Source organism: Hypomesus transpacificus, chromosome 2 (genome assembly GCF_021917145.1).
Source record: "Hypomesus transpacificus isolate Combined female chromosome 2, fHypTra1, whole genome shotgun sequence".
Classification (NCBI taxonomy): Eukaryota; Metazoa; Chordata; class Actinopteri; order Osmeriformes; family Osmeridae; genus Hypomesus; species Hypomesus transpacificus.
The window spans coordinates 2,196,971-2,219,462 of NC_061061.1; the positions used below are offsets into that span (position 1 = coordinate 2,196,971).

The following is a 22,492-nucleotide window of genomic DNA, read 5'->3' on the forward strand; positions in this document are numbered from 1 at the left end:
TGTGTGTGTGTGTGTGTGTGTGTGTAGACGCAGGAGGAGCAGGTTTCTCACGAGGAGAGCAGCTCTCAGGCTCTGAGTGAGGAGTTGCGAGCCAAAGACCGGACTCTTCTCCAGATGCACACGGCGATGAAAGAGGTGAGCCAGACTCGACAGCAGCAGCTTCCCTCCTCCTCCCTCTCCTGGTCCCAAGTGGTCTGGTGGTGAACATGGCTCCTCCTCACGTTCCTGACCAGCGCTGCGTCGTTAAACATGACTGCTACTGTTCAGAGGGTTAAACATGACTGCTACCGTTCAGAGGGTTAAACATGACTGCTACCGTTCAGAGGGTTAAACATGACTGCTACCGTTCAGAGGGTTAAACATGGCTGCCACCGTTCAGAGGGTTAAACATGACCGCTACCGTTCAGAGGGTTAAACATGACCGCTACCGTTCAGAGGGTTAAACATGACTGCTACCGTTCACAGGGTTAAACATGACTGCTACTGTTCAGAGGGTTAAACATGACTGCTACCGTTCAGAGGGTTAAACATGACTGCTACCGTTCACAGGGTTAAACATGGCTGCTACTGTTCAGAGGGTTAAACATGACTGCTACCGTTCAGAGGGTTAAACATGACCGCTACCGTTCAGAGGGTTAAACATGACTGCTACTGTTCAGAGGGTTAAACATGACCGCTACCATTCAGAGGGTTAAACATGACTGCTACCGTTCAGAGGGTTAAACATGACTGCTACCGTTCAGAGGGTTAAACATGACTGCTACCGTTCAGAGGGTTAAACATGTTGGCTACCGTTCAGAGGGTTAAACATGTTGGCTACCGTTCAGAGGGTTAAACATGTTGGCTACCGTTCAGAGGGTTAAACATGTTGGCTACCGTTCAGAGGGTTAAACATGTTGGCTGCGGTACTACACTGGTGTTTTAGGAAGGGAAACTGGACTTTTATTCGCCGCAACAGGCTGTTGAATTGTAGCGATTAAAAGCTGGTCTACCAAAACAAGACGAGAAGTCAAAAAGCACTGGCCACACAAAAAATCCAATTGAGGTGGAAAAAATAAAATAAAAACCAAAACGATAATATGTTAATATAAATATTTTTTTTCATGTTTCCACATCGAGCACTGTGACACTCTTACTTGATATCAGCATCAAAGTCCAAACCCTGTTCCTGGGCGTGTGTGTCCCAGCTGTCTGAGCAGAACCAGGACCTGATGGAGCAGAAGCTGACCCTGCAGGAGCGCCTGGAGGACCCCGAGTGGAGGGGTCCGGACCGGGCCTCCCTGCAGCCGGCCGGGGCCCGCCTCACCCAGAAGCTCCACAGAGAGATGGCCTCCTGCCTGGGGGACCTCCGCTCCGTCTGCAACGTCCTGACCCAGAGGGCCCAGGGCCGGAACCCCAACCTGTCCCTGCTGCTTGGCATCACCTGTAAGAACCAGGGGCCACCATGGGGACCCACCAGGGGGACCCACCAGGGGGACCCACCAGGGGGACCCACCATGGGGACACACCATGGGGACCCACCATGGGGACACACCAGGGGGACCCACCAGGGGGACCCACCATGGGGACCCACCAGGGGGACCCACCATGGGGACCCACCTGAAGTTTAATTTGGCTTTTTATCCATTCAGCATATGTGTGTGTGTGTGTGTGTGTGTGTGTGTCTCTAAAGTGACATGCAAAATAAGCCTTAATATGTTGGTGTGACTGGTCATGTGGGACCAAGGTTTGCTAATCTGACATTTGTATGTGTATGATTACGGGCGTTTGGTAGGGAGCATGCGTGCGTAAGCAAACAATAACAAGTGTGTTGTGTCCGCAGCGCCGCCGCTGGAGGAGCGGGTGGAGGACTGGCTGAGTGCGGAGGTCCTGCAGGAGAAGCTGGCTGAAGCCCAGCAGCTCCGCAGGGACGTGGAGGAGCTCCGCACCACCATCTCAGACCGCTACGCCCAGGACATGGGAGACAACTGCATCACCCAGTAGACCCCAGGACATGGGGGGGAACTACATTACCCAGAAGACCCCAGGACATAGGTGTGAACTGCATTACCCAGAAGACACCTGTATATGTGAGAGAACTGCATTACCCAGAAGATCCTCGGACAAAGTAGAGAACCACATTACCCAGAAGACCCCAGGACATGGGGGAGAACTACAATTACCCAGCGTACATCAGAACATGGATGAGACGTGGACCCCAGCAGCTCTGTAAACAAACTAAGCCCAGCTTGTCACCCAGACAGGGCCGTCAGTGGACGGAGCTATGCCATCAGGGAGCGGAGCCATGTCATCAGGGGGCGGAGCTATGTCATCAGGGGGCGGAGCTATGCTGGGTGGACGGTTCATCAACACTGCTCCATAGACTCTATTACTACATACTGTTCTACATAGTATATATCTGTACTAGTTCTATATTCAGAACTTCTCAACCTCTATACTAACTCCGGTCCTGCCACTGGTCAGTTCTGGATTCTGTTGCCTAATTTATTTCATTTTTGGTTTATATAAGGATGTTTGTGAGTGTATGTTTGTCACAAAAGCCTTCCACCTTACTTCAAACAAGTGGATGGGTGAGTGTTATACAATCTCCCTTAAAAACAGTTTTATTTAAGTCTTGTCTTTCCTCTTCAGGGAAACGATGTAGGATTTGGTTGACAATCAACTGAAAATATCTATCTGTTTTTGAAGTGATTTAAAGAAGAGTGTTACTAACCGGCCATTATTTCAAATGGTGTCTTTGTAACATTAGATTGGAGTGCGCACACGCAACTTGACACAAAATAACCACAGTAGGGCTGATCGAACCTGCTCAAACCACCTACTGACACGTTGTTCTCAAGGACACCATGGTGGTCTACACAATGTATTTACAAATATCGAATGTTTGCAGAAGCCTCAGGTAAATGATCTTTTGGAAGATTTGGATGTGCCTCTGACCCACTGTGGCTGCCACCATGCCTGTCTTCATGTGGCCCCGTGCAGAGACTCTGGTCTGCGGCTGGTGGACTTCTTCATAGGAGCCCTTTTCTTTGTTCATCCAGCAAAACAATCAATACATTCCTTGAAGTAGTTTTGGGAAGTAGGGATACCCAGGACTATGGATATCCAAGCTGTGCACATGCCAAAGGTAGTTCCCCGTGTGAAATAACTGGTTGTGTGTTGATTTTTGTTACCTAATGCATTTCAAGGGACGTTAGTTATTTGTTGTTGATAAATGTCTAGATGTGTGAAGACTCATTAAAACACTACATCACTTTAATTTAACCTTTTTTGTTTTAGTGGTTGCGAGTACAAGCGAAACATTCTAGTTTTAATGTATTGTTGGAATAATGTCTTGTTGAGATCTTTCTGTCTTCTACAAACCGTGGTGCAGAATGTAATGGTCAAGAACTGTCTTCAAGCCATGATGGAAAGTCATCTCAACTTGCCTTACTGCATCTCAAACCTTCTGAAGAAATGAAAACATGTATATTGAATATATTTTTGTCCTCAGATTGTATTTACACATTTTAGAAATAAAGATTGTTTCAAGTAACTTCGCACTGGAGTTTACAGATTTTAGTGATTTTTTCCCCCCCAATGCAGTTCATCAACAATTACAGCGTTGCACTGATTTAAAATAATTATAATTGGAATGCTTCCCAGCGTTTTCCTCATGTTGTCGTCATGGCAGGTTGTTAGGGGTGGCTGTTGCTGTGCGCTGGGAGCACGCGACCGTGAGCAGGTGTCACTGCGGACAGGGGCGTGTCCTCAGCAGCAGGGCAGCGCTGGGGGTGAGCCCACAGGACTGGAGCGTCTGGCAGTCCTCACCGTAGCAACGCTGAGGGAACACGCTTATGATGTCATATCCTGGGAGACCTTCCCCCCTGTTGTGGAGGACACGACGGTAGATGGTTACGTAACAACTACTAGATACTCAAGTGTCATAAAGACAAAATCATGTTTCAGACTCTTGGACCCAGTTTCCTACACATGGATTAACCCTAGTGCTGCACTAAAAACCTTTTCAATGGAGATCTTCATAGAACTGTTCTCTTACTTTAAGACTAGGCTGAATCTATGTCTGGGAAACTTAATGTTTATGCTTGAAACACAATACAGTCTCATTGTTGCTTTGGCAATATTTACAAAAGCCTTTCCTGAACTGAAGTTCACAACAGTGCTGCTGCTTCACAACCCACCGGTGGTTGTCGAGGTAGCGGCGAAGGTGCCCTATGGTTTCTGAGAAGTGCATCTTCAGGATGAACGTGCGCTCCCCGTCCTCAGACCTCAGCCTCAGCGTTGCCACGTCGCGGGCGGACGGAGGCCGGTCCCCCTCCTGCAGCTTCATCCTGAGGGGGCGGAGAGTCGGCACGGTTGGAATTCCACCCACGTCCACAAGCCAAGAGGGGCCTTGTTCTCTCTCTACCCTGCAGCGTGTGGGCTGAAAGTGGCTTGAAATCTGCATTGTATTTGTGATAAGAGCCATTGAAGTCCCCCCAAAGTTTGAATACATGAATTGAAAAGGAATAACCGCCCTTCTTCTGACAACGGATGCTAATTCTCCAGGCTGCGTCATTAAGCACAGTCTGTGGTTGTTGTGTGTGTGTGGGTTGTGGCTGTAAACCCGGACCACAGTACCTCTCTTTCATGTCCCGCAGCACCGGGGTGTCTACGAGGGTCACAGCACTGTGGTCGGCTGCATCAGAGGAACCCTGGAGGTCGGAGATAGTGGATGCTGAATTTGGCCTGGAGCCTAACTTAGCAGACTAAACTGCCAGCACTTTGTGTTACTCTTACACACAGTCTAAGGCTTATGCTCCTAACACTACAGTATTCAGCACAGAATCCACTCATAAGTAATGTATCCTAGGTATCCTAAATACTTTATAAAAGGAACAGTCTGTACCAAGGAATAGTCTGTAGTGACCAGCCACATTGCAAAGTAACCACATCTCAGCTACCATCAGGCGAAGAGTCTCCAGTCTTACCTGCAGACTGGTCTTCACCGAGTCCCGAATGTCAATCACTCTACCAGCCTTCACCACCACCTTCGGCAGCCGGTTCAGGAACTGATCCATGCTCAGTTTCCTACCTGTGGGGAATAACCATTATCTTTGAATAAAGTATATATTAAGATGATGACTGATATTTGAAGTACGTTCGACCAACATAAGAGTGCTGTTACAGGTTGGGTTGTGGAATAAACCTGGTTTGTGCATCGGATACAACCGCGTCCACAATGTAATATCAGATTTTGAGCTTGAATGACATTAAAGTTGCCAACCAGGAATTTGAGAGAGGGTGGTGTGGGTGTGGTCTGGGTTGCTTGATGGACCAACCACAGCTTGCCCCTTCCCAGGAAACTCCGCCCACGGCCGTCTCTCTTTAAACTCCTCCTCTCGTCTGTCCAAGACCTGCAGGACCAATAGAACTTCACCACCAAACGGGATGTCTGTGTGTATACAGATACGTCCATATTACGTTACACTTCAAGGTAGATTCAATAGCTTCATTTGTTCTGATATTTCCTTGCTGCTGTAATGTGTCGTCTTGTGTTACCTCTGTGTTTTCCTCTATGTTTTTACTTATGCTGTAACTGCACACATGGGGGTACAGTACCTGAATGCTTGAATTTCCTTCGGCATCGATAAAGTAATTGATCAGGATTGATTGTGATTAGGACATAAGTACATAGTATCCACACACCTGAAACGGCACCCCTTCTGGAAACCTTTCCTTTAGCTCAGAGGGGAAGTATCCATCCATCAGGTCTTGCATGCAATGCTGTCAAGTCACCCACGGAAGACTTTCAATCACACAGAACCGTGGGATGGTTTGTCGACGTGAAACACGTTCAGAGTCAAAATGGTTCTTTGTGCGTGTGTGTAGATCTCGTTTCCAGACCTGAGTGCTGGGTTCCTGATACGACCGGAAAGGTCCGTCGAACATGAAGACACCGTTCTTGTAGAGGACCAGGGGAATGCAGGCCTTCTGGGCCAGCTGAGCCCCTCTGGGGGTCGCTCTCACGAAAGACTCGCCCTCCCCCGCCAGGACGTTCAGCTCCCTGATGCTCTGAGCCACCAGGTCAAAGTTCATGTGGAAATGTCCCACCAAAGAGGCCTCTGAAAGACGGATGAAACCGAGCTTTGTAAACAACAAATACAGTCACAATAAATTGTGGATGAATGTATCCATGTTTTAACATCGCGCAACAATGTAAGGTCTACCTGGCTGCCAAAGGCTTCTCCTCCCTCCACCCTCCAATGGAAACTGCCTCTGCACATGACCCCCTACTTCCTCTTGTTGGGCGGTGTCACGTTTTTCATCGTCCCCCACCCAGATCATACCATAGTCATTCAGAAAGCTCTGTAAAGTGGGGGAGGGAAGTCTACAATTAACATCACACAACAGTATTTAACTATCCCCTCACCTGTAACACATCTAGTTTCAGGCATGGAATTCATACTGACATATTGTCAGGCAGAAATTAACTTTGGTGATTTGCACGAAGGGATCAAAATGACTAACCTCCATTTCCCATATCTGGATCTGTAGTTTGTGGCAAGTTCTAACAAGGTCTTTCTCCTCCTCCCCATCTGTCATCTTTTCTGCTGAAAGAAACACACTGACTCTTCCCCAAAAAGCAGTAATAGACTGTCTGAGTTTGAGTTCATGCAATGCTGACTGCAATTACCTCTTGACTTCTGAAGAAGTTTGACTTTCTCCTCAAGGACAAAAATCTTCTTCTCCTGTCGTTAGAAAAAGGACAAAGGACGTGATTATTTACAGCAAACTGTGCTGACTTAAACAGAGTCAATTTGAACATGTCCCTTGTGCGTTGAGCCGTGACTCACCTTGCGTTCGATTTCCAGTGCCTGGATCTTCACCTTGTTCTCCAGTAAGCTTAGCTTCTGCATCATAGAAGACATCAGCTCAAAGTCAGTCGGAGGAGCATCTGTTGTGGAAAAGCAGCATGAAGCATTGGAGAGTCACATGATCCGAGGCCTGGTACACAAGGCTCCGAGTGTGGAACTACAGCTTACATAACCAGCAACCCTACAGGACCCAACAGGCGCATTTGTACTAACAAATAACTCACGACTGCTGTGGCCTTTCTTTTGTGTGACCTTTGACCCGGAAGTAGCGGTCATGTCAGTGGCTGTGGAATGAGTCCCAACGGGATCTGATGGTCCAGACAGGCCACTTAGCAAAGCTTTATATTCTGGAAGAGATTACAGGGATGTAGCTAAACACACCACATGTTTTGAGACATTTTGTGTGCTTAGAGGAGCTATACCTTTCAAGGGATCTTCCTTGAATGGCACTTTTCTTCCCCTGATTGGCATAAATAAAATTGTCACTTGTCATGCTCAACATAAATAATCCATAAAAAGTTAATAATCATTAGATAAAAAAAAAAATGAAATTTCCGGCTGCTCTGCCACGTTCATAACAGCCCACCCGTGTTGACCCAGATATCCAGGAAGAGGCATGCGTCTGTTTTTACGTAGCATTGATAGCGGAGAGCTCATTTCTTCTGACCTGGAGAGATGTGGAGAATAAACACAGTCATGATTTTAACAACTAAATTGAATTAACCTATGAATGCTGATGAGCAAAATATGGTCGAATACAACTTTTCAACGCAGTTGCATAATTCTATGCTATCCCAAATACATTCTTGTAAACCAGAACAGAGCTTAAGTTTTGTCAAACTGCACACTTTGAACAAGAAACTCAAGACTAAAAGACTAAAGACTTAACTTTAAACATGTGGGCAACTAGGTGGATACACTTCTGAAGGTCGTGGGTTCTAGGCTCGTGCTGCTCTCTGATGATTGTTTGGAACGGGTTGCCGTTGGAAACGTGGATCTCGCCCATCATTGGTTCCTTAGGTCACGCGTGGACGTTTCTCCTCCAGCCCACGTGGGGTCGCTCTGCATGTTGCAGAAAAGCCCGCGAGTAAGAAGACAGATGAAAAAGAAGACATTTAAAAAAAAAGCTAGTGGTGTTTTGTGGAAATTATTTAGGTTTCCTGCTAGCTAGACGTTTGATTAAAACGTTCACCAAACAGTATAACGTGCATTTAATTTTCTATCAAAATGAGTTGCTTGTGGATGGGCAATGTAAGTTCAGCTGTTTTCTATGAAGTACTGTTCTGGTCTGCAGACCTGTCACTGACAGCAGTCGTTAGCCTAGCTCTATTAATCTATACGTTGCTAGCTAGCTAGACAGGTAGACTAGCCATTAAGCTAGCTAGTTAGCCAAAGTATGGATATAAGAGACCAGTGTGCCTGCGACTAAGGAAATTAAAATGCGTTGTAGGTTTTGCTGCTTTCATAAATCATTCCAGTGCATCCTGTCTGCCTTTTGCTCATGCAGTTGGAGCCCTACATGGATGAAAAGTTCATTTCTCGAGCATTCGCCACCATGGGAGAACTAGTGGTTGGAGTGAGAATTATTCGAAACAAGATGAACTGGTAGGTGACAATAGGTTGTTGTTAAAAACCCCGTTAGTGAAGTTTGTACCAGATCAAGCAGTTTTCTGATACTTTTTTTCCCTTGTCTCGTTTGATGTTTGTAGGGGTGCAGCGGGTTATTGTTTTGTAGAGCTGGCAGACGAAGCAACGGCAGAGCGGTGCCTGAGGAAAGTCAACGGAAAACCTCTACCTGGAGCAACTCCGGTACGATTCCCCACACCTGCCCAACCACCCAGCACAGTATCAGTTTGCGAAGTATGGGTATTTTTACGCCATGTTAATACAAATAAAAGAAGCTTGAAAGTTTTAAGTTACCTCTCTAGCGTTTCTATTGAGAAGCACTGTTTGATAGACCGGTCTTGATTAAGGCTCTTTCCTGTCCACAGCCTAAAAGGTTCAAGCTTAACCGTGCCACTTATGGGAAACAGGGAGAGACCAGGTACATGTACTTATTCAGCTAAACCTTCAATCCTTCACCTCACTTCCTGCTTCACGTAGGAAGGGAAGAGGGGTAGGCGCATAAGATAACGTCATAGAGAGTGAGAGGTAGATTTTGCGTTATTATAGTCTGATATAAGATATTGTCACTGACCTTGCTGTACTGTTTTACTCTATACCCCTGTCTAAAGGGCCTGTCAATGGTAAAACATTTTTTTTATTTTTTATAAAATCCCTCTCCACGAAACAGGGGTGGCTATATGGACAACAAGTACGACCAACAGTACTCTTACAACAACAACCAATACTATCAAGATTACTCGAACTACTACTCAAACTGGGGTTATGACCAGAACACGGGCGACTACAGCGGCTACAACTATAACCAGTACGACTATAGCAACCAGGTGGGCTTAGGAATCTCCTCCTGTCGCTTAGCAAAGCTGTCTCCTCTTCTTGTCAGCATGACCACTTGGTATTGTAAGTTGGGTCTTGTGATAGCGTTGCTGATCGTATCAGTGGGTAAAGACTGTCCTCTTTGTTCCAGACGTACGAGGAGATGGAAGAATACGGACTGGAGGGTGAGCCTTCTCCATTCTCCCCCCCTCCACCCCCCCTGTCTCTTAGTGGCCAAATGAACAGTTTCCCCTCCTATTCCGACACTCAGAATCACAGATGCCTTAAAAACGCTGTTGCAGTGTAGATGTGTTTTTACTGCCAGCCTCAGTCGTTCATTTAGCAGATGCTTTCAACCAGAGGTTTGCAGTCCGTCCTACTGCTCTGATGACCTCGTGGAGCTCATGGTGAACCCCCTAACCTTCCGTCCTGTCTCCCTCCCTCCCTGCAGACCCCATGGCAGAGCTAGACGTAATCGAGGCCAACAGGCAGTTCATAGAGGAGAGCGAAGAACTATACGAAGCCATCATAGACTGCCACTGGCCCACCCTGGGGTCCCCTACAGCCACCAAGCCACAGTAGAGCACCACCCTCTCCGACCGTGTCGGACCACCTGCCTCCGTCTCTGTGTGGATTGTTAGGATGAGCCCAGGGTGAAGGCCTGTGTCATGCTGAGGACTGCTGGTCTGGACTGTTCCCTCTTAGTGGGCCTGTTGGACAGGCCACTGGGGCAGCACAGGAACTCTAAAAGGAATGACTGAAAGGAAGCCTCCCTCCCACATGTTTCTTCGCCTTTTTTTAAGCTGTCATAAGGTAATATTATTTATAAAATAAATTCAAAAATGAGAACCGGTGCCCCCAGTTCTTATTTGAACTTGGGGTTAACCTGTGTTTTCTTCCAGCTTGAGTTTGATTGACAGTGGTTTCACAAAATAAGCCGAGGAGAAAGGCCCGTTTCGCTGAAGGCAATTGGCTGGAACAGCATTGCTGGAACATAATTGGCTGGAAAGTAACGGGTAGGTCCCAAAAATTAACATTGACATTCCACTGGCACCGAGCTCTCTCTAGTGATTCTCAAAGTGGGGTCCTCAGACCCATAGCCAGGGGGTCTGCAAAATAATTTGCCATAAATTATAACATTGTACAAATAATGATAAAATTAATGTGTATCATTAAAAAGTGAAAAAATATATAATAATCTACAGATGGGGACCATTTGCTGCACCATTAAAACAAGCATATTGTGTCCATTTAAGAGCACAAAGGGTATGCTGAATGGGTGTTTATGGGGGGGGGGGGGGGGGGGGGTCCTTGGAAAATGTTCAGTCCTGTAAGGGGTCGACCCCTGGCCCCAAAAAGTTTGAGAACCCCTGGTCTAAACGACTCTCAGAAGTACTCTTTAGCTTACATGTGTTTTTAGCGGACACAATCTTATCTATTTTACCTTAACCTTTTCAAGAAAGAGAGAAAGTGCTTCTGTTCTCTGTCCCCATCAGTGCTCCTCCCTGTGAACGATGTTACCCTGAACACTGTTGTAGTTCACATCACCCATGAGCCAGGCTGGTTTGGTGCTCGACGTTTGCGTCCTCGTTTTGCGAGTGGGATTTGTCATTATTGCGGGATATTTTACCTTTTATATCACCTCAGGCTACTGGCAGCGCCATGTTGTGTTCGGTGTTCGGAGACCAACCTGCCTGGCACAGAACACTCACGCATCCTGCACCTGATCTCATGTTCTTCGTGCTTTTGGACAAAAAAACGGTAGATTCATGCTCTGTAAATTAAAACATATTTTTTGGATCAAGTTGTTTATTCGTGTTGTGAATTCATCATAATGACCTGTTAGTTTTTTAATTTAACCTTTTCACAGACGAGAACAAGCTAACTTTCCCTTGACCAGACAAGGGCTAAGGTGGGCTGTTGCATGTCTTATAGTCTATACAGTTGCAACAAGCTATATGTTGAGTTGATGTGTGTACATTTTAACAGAGTTTTATAATTGAAGATATGAAGGTAGGTAAATGGACCCATCCCTCATGCGACCCGGCAGCGCCTGGCCTCGCAGGAGAATGTAGCGGGTCAGTCCTGCTTCAGTCATGTGAGCGGCTGTGCCAGTTCGGTGTCAATTAACGGAGACAGCGTGGAAGTCATGAGACCGGGGGTGCACACGGATACCGGCTCCTTTGCTGCACGCAAACGATAGCTACCTTAATGAAGTGAAAAACTGTTGGGTTTTAAGCCGAGTTGGGTAGAAGGTAGTTGAATGTACACTACACCTCATCAGACAGAAGGAAAGATAAAGCAACACACGACATGTCGGCTTTTCTGATTTAAATACGTTAATGAAAGAGGTGGTGTCACGCCACTATCCGTAGTTTGTAAAGCATGTCTGCATTGCCGACAAACCAGAATCACATGCGCAAGTAGGATTAATGTGGTCCTATGTGTGACGTCGTACACGGACGGACTGGGTGGGTCTACGAAGAAATCTCTCATACGGATTGTTATCAGGACAACGACGTATTTTGCTCCAACCCCATTGAAAAGTAAGATGTTGAACATATTCATTTTAACAAACTGTAGCCTATAGAGCGTTAAACCTAAATTGTCAATATAGCCTTTGATGTTTATATCACCACGGTCTTCCACGGTAGAATTAACCAGAAGCTGGTTTGCGATTAAGCTAACTGTCATTGATGCAACTATACAATGTAAAAAATCACTAGTTGTTTTATTGTGTGGAATTCTTCCCCGCCTATTACAGGGATTATATTCCCGATATGCACATTTTCTCCCAGTCTTCAACTAATATTGCAATTAATGGCCTATTAAGATACTTAGTTAGATACTTAGATTCAAGTTATTTGTGCGACTGAATGTCATTCAAGAGACCTATCCTATTTAGACATAAGATTAGCAGACATTTAATGTAAATTGACTTTAAAGACAAGAGCTTTTACATGCAATACGACGCCTTGTTTACAAAATTGCTAAATCTGTCACAACGTTAATCCGTGTGACGTAGATGACTGTAGCCGATCTAGTGACTGAACGTTTCTTGGTCTATTTTTGAGACGTAATGTTGGTATATTTGGGGGGGGGGGGGGGATTGCTTATGGAAATCGGACCATCTTATTTTTGTGGATTGTCTGTGAACGCACTTGTGTTCATATCCCCGATGCCGCGTGTGATTTGAGCGCAGGCCTGATAATAAATCTTGACAAGCGGCTACGTTCTGGTATCACCCATCTTTGTCAGTCTCACAAGTAGTAGGTTGCACACCTTATACAGTTGTTTAAGCAATATATAATGGTTTAACCTTTCTCTGTAGGTTGTGTAATATCCTTAAAAAACTATCTACCAAGTATGTCGTACGGAAGAACAGACACCGGTCGTTCGCAGCCGCGAGACTTCAGCAACCTTACCCAGACATGCAGCACCAACATCCAAAAAATCACCCAAAACAGTGAGTGTGTGGTGAACTCAGTGGCTGGATGGTTTGAATTCCAACGTTTCATCAAGCCAAACACCCAAGTCTTTATTCGAATAAATTCACCAAAGACAGATGGTCCAAGTCTTGGGGGAAATACCTAAACAATAATGGCCGGGTTTCCCAGATTCGTTAAGAAGCTCTTAACGCCAAGAGCGTCTTAAGAACGTTCTGAGGGCGCTCTAGAACGCTCTTAGAACGTTCTTAAGAAGATCTTAGCGTTAAGAGCGTCTTAACGAATCTGGGAAACCCGGCCAATATCAGTATCTTGAGACACAGCTGTTGGTTTTTGTCTACCAATTTTCACTTCTCTATTTTTCTGTTTACTAGCTGGCCAGATTAAAACGATGCTGCACCAAATGGGGACGAGACAAGAGACACCCCAGGTGCAAGACCGGCTGTGAGTAGTCTCCTGGTAGTCAGGGATTAAACTTAATGTAATGTGCCCCAACGGAATTAAAACAAAGTGATGTTAAATCCATCAAATCAGCAGAACGCCTTGTGATGGTGTCTTTTGTTTCCCTACGTCACAGGCAACAGGTGCAGCACTACACAAACCAGCTGGCCAAGGAGACCAACAGACACCTGAAAGACCTGGGCTCTTTGCCCCTGCCTCTCTCTCCCTCAGAACAGGTGAGTAAAAGCGAGTAAATAACCAGGGCAGGTTCTAGACTGTTCAACTGGGGGAGCCAAGCTGGGGCCAGTTATACTGCTAGAGGGGCCAGTTACGTTTAACATTATTGTTGTCATGTAGTTTTCTTCACTGTATTACAGGCATTAACAGGCAAAATACCATGTTTATAATAAGTTATAGACTCTATGTTTAGGGGGGCCACAAGGGGTCTAAGCTTGTGTCACAAGGGCTAGGTCGTGTAGGAGGCCAGGTCGTGTAGGAGGCCAGGTCGTGTAGGAGGCCAGATGGTGTAGGAGGCCAGGTCGTGTAGGAGGCCAGATGGTGTAGGAGGCCAGGTCGTGTAGGAGGCCAGGTCGTGTAGGAGGCCAGGTCGTGTAGGAGGCCAGGTCGTGTAGGAGGCCAGATGGTGTAGGAGGCCAGGTCGTGTAGGAGGCCAGGTCGTGTAGGAGGCCAGGTCGTGTAGGAGGCCAGGTCGTGTAGGAGGCCAGATGGTGTAGGAGGCCAGGTCGTGTAGGAGGCCAGGTCGTGTAGGAGGCCAGGTCGTGTAGGAGGCCAGGTCGTGTAGGAGGCCAGGTCGTGTAGGAGGCCAGGTCGTGTAGGAGGCCAGGTCGTGTAGGAGGCCAGATGGTGTAGGGGGCCAGGTCTTGTAGGAGGCCAGGTCGTGTAGGAGGCCAGGTCGTGTAGGAGGCCAGGTCGTGTAGGAGGCCAGGTCGTGTAGGAGGCCAGATGGTGTAGGGGGCCAGGTCTTGTAGGAGGCCAGGTCGTGTAGGAGGCCAGGTGGTGTAGGAGGCCAGGTTGTGTAGGAGGCCAGGTCGTGTAGGAGGCCAGATGGTGTAGGGGGCCAGGTCGTGTAGGAGGCCAGGTCGTGTAGGAGGCCAGGTCGTGTAGGAGGCCAGGTCGTGTAGGAGGCCAGATGGTGTAGGAGGCCAGGTCGTGTAGGAGGCCAGGTCGTGTAGGAGGCCAGGTCGTGTAGGAGGCCAGGTCGTGTAGGAGGCCAGGTCGTGTAGGAGGCCAGGTCGTGTAGGAGGCCAGGTCGTGTAGGAGGCCAGGTCGTGTAGGAGGCCAGATGGTGTAGGGGGCCAGGTCTTGTAGGAGGCCAGGTCGTGTAGGAGGCCAGGTCGTGTAGGAGGCCAGGTCGTGTAGGGGGCCAGGTCGTGTAGGGGGCCAGATGGTGTAGGGGGCCAGATGGTGTAGGGGGCCAGGTCGTGTAGGGGGCCAGGTCGTGTAGGAGGCCAGATGGTGTAGGAGGCCAGGTCGTGTAGGAGGCCAGGTCGTGTTGGAGGCCAGATGGTGTGGGGACAGCGGTCTATCCGTCAGCCTGAATCCCGCCTGTGCCCCTCCTCTCCTCCAGAGACAGCAGAAGATCCAGAAGGAGCGTCTGATGAGCGACTTCTCGGCGGCGCTCAACAACTTCCAGCTGATGCAGCGCAGAGCCGCGGAGAAGGAGAAGGAGTCCGTGGCCCGGGCCCGAGCCGGGTCCCGCGTCCTGGTAAACACGCCCCGCTAGCCCCGCCAGCCCGGCCCAGCCCCAACAGCCCGGCCCCACCCAGTGCGGCGCTCTGGCTAACACCGTTTCTGATATGGGGGTAGCCTTCACACGTGGTGTGCCGATGGTCCGTTACCTCAGCTGAGCGCGGGTGTGTTTGTCTGTTGGCAGGGCGACGGTGGGAATGCTGAGGAACAGCTCGTGACGTTCGAAAAGTAGGTTCTCCTGCTGACACTGTCTCGTCAGGTAGCCTGTGTCACTGTGAAGGTGGCTCTGCTCAGGAGTTATTATTCACTGTTTGACAACGACTTGAACCGATTGAATGCGAAACTAACGTGCATGGCATGCTTGTTCCTGTTCATGTGCGTGCGAATGTGTGTGTGCGCGCGCGTGCATGTTTGTTTGTATGCGCGCATGCCTGTCTGTGCATTTCTGTGTGTGTGTGTGCGCGCTTGTGTGCATTTGTGTGCGTGTGTCCAGAGATGACGACTGGAGCCAGAGCCAGACCCAGACGGAGGAGGCCCCCATCACTGAAGAGGACCTGGAGGTCATCAAGGAGAGGGAGACCAACATCAGGCAGCTGGAGGTAGGAGGCCCCGCCCTGCAGCACCACGGAGGTCCCCCTGACAGCAAGACGCCGGCCGGCCAGGGGCCTAGTGACTCTCTCCCCTCTCCTCTCTCTTCCAGTCCGACATTATGGACGTGAACCAGATCTTCAAGGACCTCGCAGTGATGATCCACGATCAGGGAGAGATGATAGGTGGGTCTGACGAGGACTCTCTCTCTCCCTCTCCCTCTCCCTCTCTCTCTCTCTCTCTCTCTCTCTTTCTCTCTCTCTCACTCTCTCCCCCCCTTCCTCTCTCTCTCTCTCTCTCTCTCTCTCTCTCTCTCTCTCTCTCTCTCTCTCTCCCCCCCCTTCCTCTCTCTCTCTCTCTCTCTCTCCCTTCCTCTCTCTCTCTCTCCCCTTCCTCTCTCTCTCCTTGCCTCTTTCTCTCTCCTTCTCCCCCCCCCCCCTCTCTCTCTCGCTCGTTCTTCTTCTTCCACTTAAGTGTTGTTCCATCTCCTCTCCCTGGCATGGTCTGGTGAATCTCCAATCTCAAACAATCCTCATCTCTCCTTGCTGCTCTCACACGGCCCAGCACACCTGCTTCACACACTCCCTCACACTCAACACTCTGGCCTCAACAAGCCCCGCTGTCGACGTCTGTCCCAACTGTTTTTCCCCTGAGCTTGTGAACCGATTTGAACACAGTCAACATTCGTGCCAGATTCCACTCTCAGAGCCTGTGGCCCTGTGTATCACTGACCCCTCACTCTCAGAGCCTGTGGCCCTGTGTATCACTGACCCCTCACTCTCAGAGCCTGTGGCCCTGTGTCTCCCTGACCCCCCACTCTCAGAGCGTGTGGCCCTGTGTCTCCCTGACCCCCCACTCTCAGAGCCTGTGGCCCTGTGTCTCCCTGACCCCCCCACTCTCAGAGCCTGTTGCCCTGTATCTCCCTGACCCCTCACTCTCAGAGCCTGTGGCCTTGTGTCTCCCTGACCCCCCCCTCACTCTCAGAGCCTGTGGCCCTGTGTCTCCCTGACCCCCCCCTCACTCTGAGCCTGTGGCCCTGTGTCTCCCTGACCCCCCCCTCACTCTCAGAGCCTGTGGCCCTGTGTATCACTGACCCCTCACTCTCAGAGCGTGTGGCCTTGTGTCTCCCTGACCCTGTGTCTTGGCTCCCGACCCCTGGGATGTGAGCCCATCCCCTGTGCCTGTTCTCTGACCTACAGACAGCATCGAGGCCAACGTGGAGAGTGCTGAGGTCCACGTAGACAGAGGCGCTGCCCAGCTCCAACGAGCCTCCTACTACCAGGTACCAAAACGACACGCGTCACTCTCCAATAACTCTCCCACTCTAAACGATAACAAACGATAACATTGGTGTAAGTGTACTTGACTGTGGACTGTTTACAGAGGATACCGATAGTCAAACTTATCAGTATCATAGAGGATACCGATAGTCAATCATACAGAATATCATTGAACTGCAAAGTACGTTATTGAATTGCACCACATATTGAGTGCTAAATGCCATTTAAGTATGTTGAATTCACCTGATTAATCCCGTTAGCTTATCTGTTGGTTATCAAGTGGGCTCTGTAGTGTGGTAAACAGGTTACATTGGGAGGTGTGATGAGTCTGACAGAGGAAAGCTGCAACAATGTATTTGTATAGCCCTTTTTACAAGCAATGTCACAGACGGCTTGACAGACAACCTCAGCCAACCTAAACCCTCGAGGAAGACAAAGAAAAACTCTTCCAGAGACAGTTGGTGACAGAGAGGTGCAGACCATAGTGATAAATCAAGTCACGCATCAAGAGTAGAGACTACGAAAAGAGAACATGTCTAAATGGATGTCGAAACATAGATATGTTAAAACACAGATATTCCAACTCCTTGTTCTTGGTCTCCCTTTCAGAGGAAGTCTCGTAAGAGGATGTGCATCCTGGCCATGGTGCTGTCTCTGGTGCTCACCGTCCTGGGCATCATCATCTGGAAGGCCATCGAGTAAAGGGAGGGGGGACACGGGGGAAGGATTTGAGAGGCGCACAGACAACCTGACATGACTTCCAGTGTGTGTGTGTGAGAGCGCGTATGTGTGTGTGGGAGTGAGTGAGTGTGTGTGTGAGAGTGTATGTGTGTGTGGGAGTGAGTGTGTGTGTGTACGTGTTGAAGAAGGATGAACACAGCCAAGGACTTCCCCTGTAATTGAGATTTGATGAGGTTTGTGCTATCCCCTCGAAATGGCATTGTGTGGTTGTTTAACCTCGTCAACCAAAACAAGTTAGAAAACAAACGACAGCTCTCAATATTTAACCGGTTCTCACTACTGCTACTGCTACTGCTACTCCTGTATTGTGTCAGCCGTCTTTCAGATTCGCAGCCCCAGAGACGGCGTAAGCACAAGGGGAACACATAGGTCCTGTACGTGTGTGAAAGGAAGTCACAACAAACTGTAGATAACTCTTCCCAACAGTAAACTGTACATTCTGACTTGCTGACAGTGCTACAACTTACTTTCTTGTCGGATAAGCACAACACCTCCGCTGTTATTCCACTGCTGTTGAGGGTACATTTGATCTTTTGCAAAATTGCACATACTTTTTATGTATATACATGTCATGGGTAATATTGTTTTTCTGTTGCCTCTGTCTCTAAGGTGAAGCCTATTGTCCTACTCAGATATGTTGCTTCCTGACGTGATTATAAAGATTACCACTGGCATAATACCAAGGAAGAGAGTCCATTCTCCTTTCTTATGTTTATTATGATCGTAGTCTCAATTTATTCAATAAAATTATCTATGTAAAAAGTCTAGCCTCTGTGTCATGTGCCTGCGTTTGTCCACTAGGTGTCCCTCTAACCTCAATGAGACAAACACATAACAGCAGGTCCAGACTGTAATATTATCCGGTATTCAAGTGTTATACTGAATCATAAAACCGAGGTGTCATAACCGAGGCCCCTGAGTGAATTGGACGCGGTCGATGTGGTAACAGAGAAAAACAACTGAGAAGAAGATGGGCAAAGTATCACAAGTGTAGCAGACGGTTGTCGTGGTGACATCGGGGGGGATTGCTTTGCGGCCCTGGAGGTATACCTGGAGTGGCTCTTGCAGGGCTGGAGAGAGGAGGCTGGCTGCCTGTCCTCCCCCGCTCTCTCCCTCTCCCCCGCTCTCTCCCTCTCCCCTGCTCTCTCCCTCTCCCCCGCTCTCTCCCTCTCCCCTGCTCTCTCCCTCTCCCCTGCTCTCTCCCTCTCCCCTGCTCTCTCCCTCTCCCCTGCTCTCTCCCTCTCCCCCGCTCTCTCCCTCTCCCCTGCTCTCTCCCTCTCCTCCTTCACTCTCTGTCCTTACTCCCTCTCTCTCCTTCCCCCTCACTCTCTTCCTCTCCTAACTAACTCTCTCCCCTCTCCGCCCACACTCTCCCTCTCCTCCCTCACTCCATTTCTTCCCTCACTCTCTCTCCCCTTACTTCCTTTCCTCCCTCGCTCTATCCTTCTCCCTCGCTCTCTCCGTCTCCCCCCTCACTCTCCCTCTCTCCTCCCTCTTCTCCCTCTACCCTCTCTTTCCCTCATCTCTGTCACCTTTATTCTTCCTCACTCTCCCTTTCCTTCCTCCCTCCCTCACTCTCCCTCTCCTCCCTCACTCTCTCCCTCTCCCTCACTCTCCCGCCCTGTCCTCCCTCTCTCCCGTCCCTTCCTCCGCGTTCTCCCTCCCCCTCTCCTTCCTTCCCCTCTTCCCGGATGGCTTCCGTGACTCAGCCTCCTTGTGTCAGCTCTCTGGGCCTCCCTGTGGACACACTGAGGGCCTCTCCATGACGACAGGACGGTAGACCGCCGAGCGAAGGAGCGGGCTCGCCGGCCCAAACTCCTCCACCTCTGCTCCTGAAGATGTGTTCCATGCGCACGGCCATCGTGAGTGGGAGGAATCAGGGCCTCTCCTCCGTCGCACCAAATCAAGACCAACCGTGAGATTGGTCGAGGGTTTTATGTATTTTTTATATGATCGTTCAAGTTGGAGACTTATTCTGGACGTTACTCACCTGTGTGTTAGATCTTTACTAGTCAGCTCAGATTAGGTTTTATGACTTGGGGGATTCATGAACTCTGCTATTTGATTTTGCTGCCCTACACTCATATACGTGATCATAAATAATGATGTTAATAAACAGATCTGATGTGTGGGTTGTGTAACCGGATCAAAGATGTATTTGTGCGTGTGTGTTCAGTCACCCTTGGCTGTCCCCCAAGCCCTTAACAATGAGAGTTTTGTCCTGAAGAATAGAAAAGGATGTTCACCTTTTCTCCTCCTAATTCATAAAAAAAGAAAAGCACTCGAGTGTCTGTTTCATCAGGAAGAAAAGACGTCTCCTGGGCAGACGAGAGAAAAAAAGGTCAGATAAAAAAAACCTTTCTGGAGCCTCTCTCATTATGCCAACAGAATGAAAAGAGAGAGGGTGTTTTCCATGGTCTCTTTTGTGGGACGAACGGCGGCTCTCTATTCATTTCCTCTGAGATTCGGACTCGGGGCTCAGATTGTCCGTGCTGATGTGTCTGGTCTCACGGACTCTCGGCAGAGTGAGAAAGTGAGGACGGCCTGTTCGCTCTCCATTAAGACACCCTAGAGATTCTCGCAGATGCAGGAAATGAAAGGAATAATGGACTTCTTTTTTTCATTTTTTGAAGGTGACAGCAAATTGAACACCTCTTGCCCCACTTCCAGCTCTCATACCTCCTCTAAGACACCCGGCAAAGCCAGAAGGAAGAAGATAAATGTCGGGAAGAAGACCGTTATGTCACAACCCTATTTCTCCCTAGTTTATAATGAGCTTATTCTGAATATCTGTATCTCTAGTGATCCTGTGATATTCAGGATCCTGTGCTGAAAGCGCCTCTTTAGTTGTACCTATCTCTGTAGTTAACAATATCCCACAATTGACGCATTTGATCAACCACAACATCTTAACATTGTCATGGAAAACATTCACTACACCTCCCTCCCACTTCTGGAAATCTCCCTCACCTCAGTCCTGGCTCAGTCAGCCAGCCTCCCCCAGCCTCCTCCAGCCTCCTCCAGCCTCCTCCAGCCCCCTCCTGCCTCCTCCAGCCTCCTCCAGCCTCCTCCTGCCTCCTCCAGCATCCTCCAGCCTCTTCCTGCCTCCTCCTGCCTCCTCCAGCCTCTTCCTGCCTCCTCCAGCCCCCTTCAGCCCCCTCCAGCCTCCTTCAGCCTCCTCCAGCCTCCCCCAGCCTCCCCCAGCCTCCTCCAGCCCCCTTCAGCTTCCTCCAGCCTCCTCCAGCCTCCTCCAGCCTCCACCAGCCTCCACCAGCCTCCTCCAGCCTCCAGCAGCCTCCACCAGCCTCCTCCAACCTCCTCCAGCCTCCTCCAGCCTCCTCCAGCCCCCTTCAGCCTCCTCCAGCCTCCTCCAGCCCCCTTCAGCCTCCTCCAGCCTCCTCCAGCCTCCCCCAGCCTCCTCCAGCCTCCTCCAGCCTCCTCCAGCCTCCTCCAGCCCCCTTCAGCCTCCACCAGCCTCCTCCAGCCTCCTCCAGCCTCCTCCAGCCTCATTCAGCCTCCTTCAGCCTCCTTCAGCCTCCTCCAGCCTCCTCCAGCCTCCTCCAGCCTCCTGCAGCCTCCCCAGAGCCCACCTACATCTGACACCTGACCCCCCCCACACACACACACACACACACATACAGTTCCAGCCCATTCCCCTAACCCCCTTGTTCCTACCTGTTCCCTAACAAGGTACAGCAGGCTTGTCACCCAGCATCCGGAGAGCAACAGGCAGACAGAGAGACACACAGGCAGGCAGACAGATAGACAGGCAGGGAAAGGCAGACAGAAAGACAGGTAGACAGAAAGACAGGCAGGGCAGACAGGCAGATAGACAGGCAGGCAGGGCAGGCAGACAGACAGACAGACAGACAGACAGACAGACAGACAGACAGACAGACAGACAGACAGACAGACAGACAGGCAGGGCAGACAGACGGGCAGATAGTCAGGGAGGGTAGACAGAAAGACAGGCAGACAGACAGGCAGGGCAGACAGACAGACAGACAGATAGGTAGACAGACAGACAGACAGACAGACAGACAGACAGACAGACAGACAGACAGACAGACAGACAGACAGACAGACAGACAGACAGACAGACAGACATATAGACAGGCAGGGCAGATAGGCAGACATATAGGCAGACAGATAGGCAGACAGATAGGCAGACAGATAGGCAGACAGATAGGCAGACAGACAGACAGGCAGACAGGCAGAGAGGCAGACAGGCAGACAGACAGACAAGTGGGGCCATGGTGCCTCCCTACCTCAAGCCAGGTTCATTGGTATGCCAGGAGATGGGTCCCATCAGTGATGAGGAAACAGGGGTCAATCAAGGCAGGCATAGAAAATTCTAGTTCCCGCCTGTCAGATAATGAGGAAATTACTCTATTCATCATTGGGACTCCCCAAGCTTGGCACATGGAATCTCAGCATAAGAGGTATGCAGTGTTGGCTAATAACCATATCTAATACAGACTAATGAGAGATCACCACAAGACTTTACCAGTGTGTGTGTGTGTGTGTGTGTGTGTGTGTGTCTGGTTTCACTAGTTAATCTAGGAATTGCATCAAGGGACACCCTAAAAATAACTGAGCAATGAAGAACTGGATATCTTCTCTGCACGTCTATGCCGGAGTGAAGTATGACAGGAAACAGTACTGTCTAACATCCTTTCCTTTAACCCGAGTCATGACCACACATTTCTACACATTCAGCTCACCAATGTGCTTCTGCTAATTGGCACTTTGTCCTGCCCATCTTTCTCTCTTTCTTTGTCTCTCCCCGTTTCCGACAGAGGAAAACCAAAAGGGATGTATCCTTCTTCACTCTGTCAAGGTTGTCTGACAATATGCCCCAGTTAGACCCCCCCTCTCCAGATTAATGAGAAAGAGAGGAGAAAACACACACACACATCCACCAAACACACAAACACACACACACACACACCGACAGACATTCTCTTTTGACTCATTTGACTCCTCCTAT

The 22,492-nt window shown here is 49.2% G+C and overlaps 4 protein-coding genes across 7 annotated transcripts in view; 3 read left to right on the forward strand and 1 right to left on the reverse strand.

Annotated features, from left to right (window-relative positions):
- cep85 (centrosomal protein 85) overlaps nucleotides 1-3,509 on the forward strand; it is an 11,917-nt gene extending 8,408 nt beyond the window's left edge. Inside the window, exons 12-14 of one of the 2 annotated variants that reach the window (XM_047031302.1) lie at nucleotides 28-135; nucleotides 1,188-1,425; nucleotides 1,823-3,509. In XM_047031302.1, the coding sequence (XP_046887258.1) occupies nucleotides 28-135; nucleotides 1,188-1,425; nucleotides 1,823-1,983 (507 nt within the window). In that variant the 3' untranslated portion in view covers nucleotides 1,984-3,509. The remainder of the gene's footprint in view (nucleotides 1-27; nucleotides 136-1,187; nucleotides 1,426-1,822) is intronic. The other variant, XM_047031310.1, reaches the window with a different exon arrangement.
- Nucleotides 2,500-8,839, reverse strand: ubxn11 (UBX domain protein 11). Its single transcript, XM_047031322.1, has 16 exons — nucleotides 8,778-8,839; nucleotides 7,747-7,919; nucleotides 7,444-7,524; nucleotides 7,280-7,317; nucleotides 7,082-7,204; nucleotides 6,837-6,937; nucleotides 6,677-6,731; nucleotides 6,511-6,590; nucleotides 6,210-6,348; nucleotides 5,887-6,104; nucleotides 5,689-5,766; nucleotides 5,267-5,396; nucleotides 4,971-5,074; nucleotides 4,621-4,694; nucleotides 4,182-4,331; nucleotides 2,500-3,866 (listed from the first exon to the last, which is right to left on the reverse strand). Exons 3-16 carry the CDS (start codon nucleotides 7,512-7,514, stop codon nucleotides 3,728-3,730), a joined length of 1,500 nt encoding a protein of 499 aa, XP_046887278.1. The 5' UTR covers nucleotides 7,515-7,524; nucleotides 7,747-7,919; nucleotides 8,778-8,839; the 3' UTR covers nucleotides 2,500-3,727.
- On the forward strand, nucleotides 7,944-10,574 carry LOC124474887 (tRNA selenocysteine 1-associated protein 1-like). Of its 2 annotated transcripts, none has more exons than XM_047031349.1 (7): nucleotides 7,944-8,108; nucleotides 8,365-8,462; nucleotides 8,567-8,717; nucleotides 8,849-8,901; nucleotides 9,151-9,307; nucleotides 9,448-9,481; nucleotides 9,748-10,574. In XM_047031349.1, the coding sequence occupies exons 1-7, from the start codon at nucleotides 8,085-8,087 to the stop codon at nucleotides 9,876-9,878; spliced, it is 648 nt and encodes a 215-aa protein (XP_046887305.1). In that variant the 5' UTR covers nucleotides 7,944-8,084; the 3' UTR covers nucleotides 9,879-10,574. The 2 variants fall into 2 exon arrangements, with proteins under 2 accessions (XP_046887305.1, XP_046887312.1); XM_047031356.1 differs by having other exon boundaries at nucleotides 8,567-8,666; nucleotides 9,748-10,569.
- stx12l (syntaxin 12, like) lies at nucleotides 10,234-18,260 on the forward strand. 2 transcript variants are annotated; one of them, XM_047031341.1, is made up of 11 exons: nucleotides 10,234-10,312; nucleotides 10,944-11,842; nucleotides 12,628-12,762; nucleotides 13,117-13,186; nucleotides 13,320-13,419; nucleotides 14,772-14,909; nucleotides 15,078-15,121; nucleotides 15,387-15,492; nucleotides 15,594-15,666; nucleotides 16,681-16,763; nucleotides 17,371-18,260. In XM_047031341.1, the coding sequence occupies exons 3-11, from the start codon at nucleotides 12,663-12,665 to the stop codon at nucleotides 17,461-17,463; spliced, it is 807 nt and encodes a 268-aa protein (XP_046887297.1). In that variant the 5' UTR covers nucleotides 10,234-10,312; nucleotides 10,944-11,842; nucleotides 12,628-12,662; the 3' UTR covers nucleotides 17,464-18,260. The 2 variants fall into 2 exon arrangements, with proteins under 2 accessions (XP_046887297.1, XP_046887289.1); XM_047031333.1 differs by lacking the exon at nucleotides 10,234-10,312 and having other exon boundaries at nucleotides 10,720-11,842.
- Nucleotides 18,261-22,492: the final 4,232 nt, after the last annotated feature.